The sequence below is a fragment of the Chelonoidis abingdonii genome, chromosome 2 (genome assembly GCF_003597395.2).
Source record: "Chelonoidis abingdonii isolate Lonesome George chromosome 2, CheloAbing_2.0, whole genome shotgun sequence".
In the NCBI taxonomy this organism is placed as follows: domain Eukaryota; kingdom Metazoa; phylum Chordata; order Testudines; family Testudinidae; genus Chelonoidis; species Chelonoidis abingdonii.
The window spans coordinates 182,026,085-182,032,084 of record NC_133770.1 but is presented as its reverse complement, the minus strand read 5'-3'; the positions used below and the strand labels follow the sequence as shown (position 1 = coordinate 182,032,084).

General features: G+C 40.9%; 1 protein-coding gene across 1 annotated transcript in view; it reads left to right on the top strand.

Annotated features, from left to right (window-relative positions):
- LOC116816208 (uncharacterized) overlaps positions 1-6,000 on the top strand; it is a gene marked incomplete at its 5' end in the record, with an annotated part of 265,924 nt that overhangs the window by 47,963 nt on the left and 211,961 nt on the right. The window contains 3 exons of the mRNA XM_075062012.1: positions 807-917; positions 1,357-1,430; positions 5,767-5,887. Of these exons, the coding sequence (XP_074918113.1) occupies positions 807-917; positions 1,357-1,430; positions 5,767-5,887 (306 nt within the window). The remainder of the gene's footprint in view (positions 1-806; positions 918-1,356; positions 1,431-5,766; positions 5,888-6,000) is intronic.

Here is a 6,000-nt window from a genome sequence, read left to right as displayed (position 1 = left end):
CCATCTGAACTTCGGATGCACTGGCCAAGGGTAACAAGAACACTCCGCATGATACGGTGACAGTGACAAAAGGCAAAACAGGCTCAGTGGTTGTCATGCTATGGCGTCTGCTAGGGCAATCCAGGGGAAAAAGGGCACAAAATGATTGTCTGCCATTGCTTTCACGAAGGAAGGATTGAGTGACAACATTTACTCAGAATCACCTGCGACACTGTTTTTGCACAATCATGCATTGGGATCTCAACCCAGAATTCCAATGGGCGGGGAGACTGTGGGAACTATGGGATAGCTACGGGATAGCTACCCACAGTGCAACACTCCAGAAATCGACGCTAGCCTCGGTGCATGGACGCACAGGACCAAATTAATGTGCTTAGTGTGGCCGCGTGCACTCGACTTTATACAATCTGTTTTACAAAACCGGTTTATGTAAAATCAGAATAATCCCGTAGTGTAGACATACCCACAGAGACTTTCTGAATAGGATCATTAGCACAGAGTCTTTGATATATTTTTTCATATAATGCTATCCGCTTGGGGGCTTGATGAGGAAAGTAGGCCTTGTTCAGCCTACTGTAGCTGGTAGAGTAGCCATTGCTGTATATTGAATAGCCTCCTTGTGTACTGGCAGTGGTGCACACAGAGTTTCCATCGATTTCATAGACACCAGCAGAAGATATCTGTAAGAAAGAAGCGGAGAATATGCAATAGAGAACTTAAAGCTTCAGACTGGAGAGAATATTTTTGCTCTTATAATATTAAAACCTTTAGCAACAGTATTGTTTTCATTTTTTTTTCAATTTCAGCTCTCATGGCAGAGTGACTTTTCTAGCCTGCTGCATAAGGGCAAAATGACTCCAAGCTTTCCACCTCAGTTCTGGGGAGTTGCCAAACTGTTTAGAGAAATGAGTGCCCATGTAAATAAGCTTCCCACACATTGCAACAAGACACAGAAATGCTAATCTCTCTTGCGGAACATTTAAACACTGCTACATTGATACAGGGAGGCCTAAAGACCTGAAGTGGATTTAAAGCAGAGGAGAGTGGTGGGATCTTCAGTGGTCTGTGACAAACATGAGGACCTGAGTAGAAAATATATATATAGTAAAAATAAGGAGTTTAGTGCCGTGTTTTATGTACAGGTATAAAATGCATAGGTAGAGTTTTTCAAAGCTGATTATTTAACCACAGAACTCCCATTGGAAATCATGAGAGTTGTGTGGCTGAATCTCCTAGTGGACTTTGAAATATCCAAATAAACTGCTGGAAATGTACATAAATTCAGCTTTTTACTTCCATGTGCTTTCTCACATGTCCTTTGAGAAGATAATTTTTTAAACCCTTTCTTCCATGTAGGACTTAAAAGTTAAAAAGGAAGTTCTTCATCACAACAAACAGATGTTGCACACCAGATTCTATCCCTTTCAGAGGTATGTGGCATAACAACACCTTGCACCTTTATAGCACCTTCCATCCCAGACTCTCCTAGTGCTTTACAGACACTAATGAGTTGGCCTTCACAAGTAGGGAAGTAGGATTATTTCTAGTTTACAAATGGGAAAACTGAGGTAAAAATAAATTAAGGCTCATATATTCAAAAGTGGCCTTTGATTTGTGGTGCCCCAGATTTCAGTTATGCATGCTGGGCCTGATTTTCAGGGATACCAGGTGCCTGTTGATGTTGATGTCGACTGGAACTATGGCACTTCTGAAAATTAGGATATGGGGGTCTCCAGTGGACAGCCAAAAATGGAGGTGTTCCTAATCAGAGTTCACTTCTGAAGCTTTTGATTTAAGAATGCTGCAAAGATCATACAAAGTCTGTGAAAGAGATGGCCATAGTACCTGGATTCCAATCCTATGCTTTAGTCACAAAACCATCCTGTATCATAGTTTTATTCTGGAATTTAAAGTTCACCTCAAATTCCTCCACTTCTCTTTGGTATCTGAACCTGTTTGAAATGGGCATTATTGCTTCCACTTCTTCTCCCTCACCCTCTCCCTCCCCCAAGAAATCCCTAGAATACTGAAATAACGCGTTTCACTCTAGCCTTAGAATCCTACCGTCCAAAGAGCATAATACTGATGTTATTGTATGGGTGGTTACAATTGAATCTACTTTTTACCTAGGGTTACACTGAGACTGGTATTTATGCAGGTGCAAAATGGCAGAGGATATGAGGAGCCTTCCAGGCCTCACTGTGCTTCTGCAAAGACCAGTCATATTCATAGTGCCTAACTGATACAAACAGGGCACAGGGTTCCCAGATAATGCTTTCCTGATTACTGGTACACTCAGGGCCGGCTCCAGGCACCAGCATTCCAGGCTGGTGCTTCGGGCAGCAATCTGCAAGAGGCGGCAGTTCCTGTTGTTTTGCCTCCAAGCAGCGCACCGAATTGCCACCAGGACAGCGGGGGCAGTCCGTGTGCCCCAGGGTGGCTCATGCGTTTCTGCGGTGGCGGCAATTCTGCAGCAGCTTCTATGTTTAGCTGTCCGGGGTGGCTTCAGCTAAACACAGAAGCTGCCTCTGAATTGCTGTAGCCGCGGAAACGCGTGAGCCGCCCTGGGGCACACGGACTGCCCCCGCTGTCCCTGGCGGCAATTCAGCGCGCTGCTTGGGGCGACGAAAACTGTAGAGTCGGCCCTGGGTACAGTGTCAGTTAACAGAGCCAGACAATGGTCTTAGGCACCCTGTGCAAGTAGGACTGAGTATACAGACACAGCTACTTTGTGTGAAATTGACAAAAGATTGATCTGGGCCTAGCTTGAATTTTTTTCTAAAACCTCCCTAAGCTTGCTTAGTTGCTACCTCTGTCTGACAGATTCAAAGCCCTGGTGGCTTCTGACAGCCTCCTTCCTGGTTATGAATTACTCTCATGCAGTTATAGAATGGAATAATTGCAGCAAAATTGTTTATCAATCAATAATATTTTAAACAAATAACTTGCATAAAAATCATGGAGGAAACTGAACTAACAAAAAAATTGAGGAAACTTGTTGTCCGGGAATGATAGCCCATGAGCAGAAAAGAGGACTCAATTCACTGAGTAAATTATTCACTTGGCTATAATATCCAGCTATATGAGAGGAACAAGAGGAAAAATGTTGCAGCCGGAAAAGAGAGCAAATGTGGTTATTTAAATGTTTGATGTTCAGTAATGAAAACTGTTTGCCTTCATAATTGTGTATTAGCAGCTAATAAAAGCACTAGATACAGTAGTTTAAAAGTAATAAAATCCACAACAAAGTGTGTTTAATTTTAAATTGAATTGCTAGCAAATGGGTGTCCTAATGAACCCCTGTGTCAATGTAGTTCTAACCAAATTAAGTGAAATAATTTTCATCATGAACAACTAAATAAGTACAAAGTTCCAAACAGACAACTTTTCTCCCCAAAAAAAGACCTTCTCAGATGCTGTGGTTGCTGGAATTAGCTAGTGAAATTTAAGATCCACCTTGCCTTCTTTCCATTTTGGGAAATTACGCTAAGGTTGACCTGTCAGCCATTAAAGGATAAAACTGCAAAGTCAAGTCCTGAAGTCTGCTCTTAGGTCTGGATTCTGTAACCCTCCCATTGTGTAGCCTTATTTTTGCTGTCCTATTCCCATCAACTTCAATGGGACTACTTATTTGAGAAAGTAAGGTTGCAGGATTAGTCCTTACTCAGGCAGACCTCCCACTAAAACCACTGGACTAATGGTCTACACAGTTTTTGTACCAATTTAAGTATTTGCCCTACATTGACAGGAATAAGTTATACGGGCATAAGCACCTTTATGTCAGTTTAACTATGTCCACACTAGGGGTTGTACTGCTGTAACTTTACTGGTTTCCAACCAGTACAAAATTGTGTATAGGAAGTCCCCTAAATAGCAACTGAGTTGTAGTAAGCTGTGTGGAACTGGGAAGGAGGAGCAGAAGTTGCAGGAAGGAAAAGTTTGTAGGAGACAACAGGTACTTGGTCTGTGTGCACATGACTAGAGTGCTAGCTGCAGTTGCATCATCTCTGAAAAAACACCTGTTATTAAATGGTGAGTGTAATTTTATAAATATGGAATCTTTTCATTCTATTACTCAGCACACAGTTCATCAAAATGAATGAGGATCTCAGGATTAAGTCTTGCACAGAAAGAGACCTAGGATTAAGTCAGAAAATGTCAATAGTCAAGGAAAACCTAGGGAAGGTTTGTTTATAGGGATTCTTGTTGTACCCTGACCATTGCATTAAAATAACATTAATATTAAAATAACATTATGGTAGAACCTCAGAGTTATGAACACCTCAGGAATTGAGGTTATTTGTAACTCTGAAATGTCTGTAACTCTGAACAAAACCTTATGGTTGTTCTTTCAAAAGTTAACATCTGAACATTAACTTAAAACAGCTTTGAAACTTTACTATGCAGAAGAAAAATGCTGCTTTTAACCATCTTAATTTAAATAAAGCACAGAAAGTTTCCTTACCTTGTCAAATTTTTAAACGTTCCTTTTATTTTTTAGTAGTTTACATTTAACACAGTACCATCCTGTATTTTCTTTTATTTATTTGTTTGTTAGTTTATTTATTTATTTATGGTCTCTGCTGCTGAATGATTGCATACTTCCAGTTCTAAATGAGGTGTGGGGTTGACTGTCAGTTCATAACTGTGGTATTCATAACTCTGAGGTTCTACTGTATGTTGTATAGGTTATTCAGCCATTTGAATGTATTAGAACAAATTCTGAGGTTTGAATTCAAGGTCAAATACAGCCTGGCCATTATGCAGGTGCATGGGAAGGGGGAGGGACTAACAAGCTTCCCATGTCTGTGTAGCCCACAAAAAGGGTGGGCAGAATTGCATGCTCACAATGACAGGGATCGCTCCCTCATTACTTTGTGCTGATCTCATCCTCATGCATGGCCAGCAAAGCTGGCTGCTGGTGTGAGGAAGATATATTGTATCCCATGAGGTAGCATAGTGTAGCAGTGTGTGCACTCCTCCTGTGTCATCAGATTGCTGCAGGAGGCCTTCTGTCTCCCTGAATGCCTCAAAGTGCTCCCTTTGGGGTGGATCTGCTTTGCACTGCCCCAAAGCATGTCTGTTCTTAAACGGTGAAGTAGAGTCGTTGTTGGTCTGTGTAAGGACTGAATAAAAACTCACCTTGGGACTTGGTCCATTACTTGTAAGTGTTACTTAAATTATGCAAAAGTTTAGCATAAAGAAGAAATGGTAATGCTCAGCTATCTCAATTTGTGTGTGTGTGTGAACTGCAAACACAAAGGGCCAGATTCTCAGTTGGTGTAAATCAGCATGACTTCATTGATTTCTGTATAGCTATTCCAATTATCGCAGCTGAGGATCTGGCCCTTAAGGTAACAATAGAAGAATAGAGGTATTCTCTTTTATTATTGGTAATGCAGAACTTGAGCTTTGGTACAAGTTTGGTTACTGTCAGATCCATTATTTTTGCTCATATTTTGGGAGTGAAACTCCAGAAGCTTGTATGTTAACCTGTGACGCAGCCTGACAAATATTAGTTGTGCTATTAAACATGTGAATCCATTTTTCTGCCACCAGTTTTAAAAGCCTACCCATTTCTCTGCATTGAAACACCCCACCCCCACCCCATTTATTTATTATTTATTTTGGTCCCCTGCAAGGCTTGTAATATACTTGAAGAAAACATCAAATTGTGATGTAGTTCCAAAGGCAAACACTTTTCATTTATATGGTGTAGTCAATTTCTTTTTTCACACCCCCACTTCCTCTTTGTAACTGATGCAGAATAGAAAGTCAGCCATTGCAAGTAGCACAGAATGCCCACAAACATGAAATTGTAGCCAAGTTTGGTAACCTCGCAGAAGTGAATAATGAATCAAATGGAGCAGCAGGACTTTGCTGGAAGGTGAGGTTCTCCATGAGTGCTCTTTTTCCTGATGCAAATTGCGAAATGACTAGATCAATTATATTGAGTCTCTTGCATGATTTTTTTGTTGTAATTTTAGAGGATTGGATTTA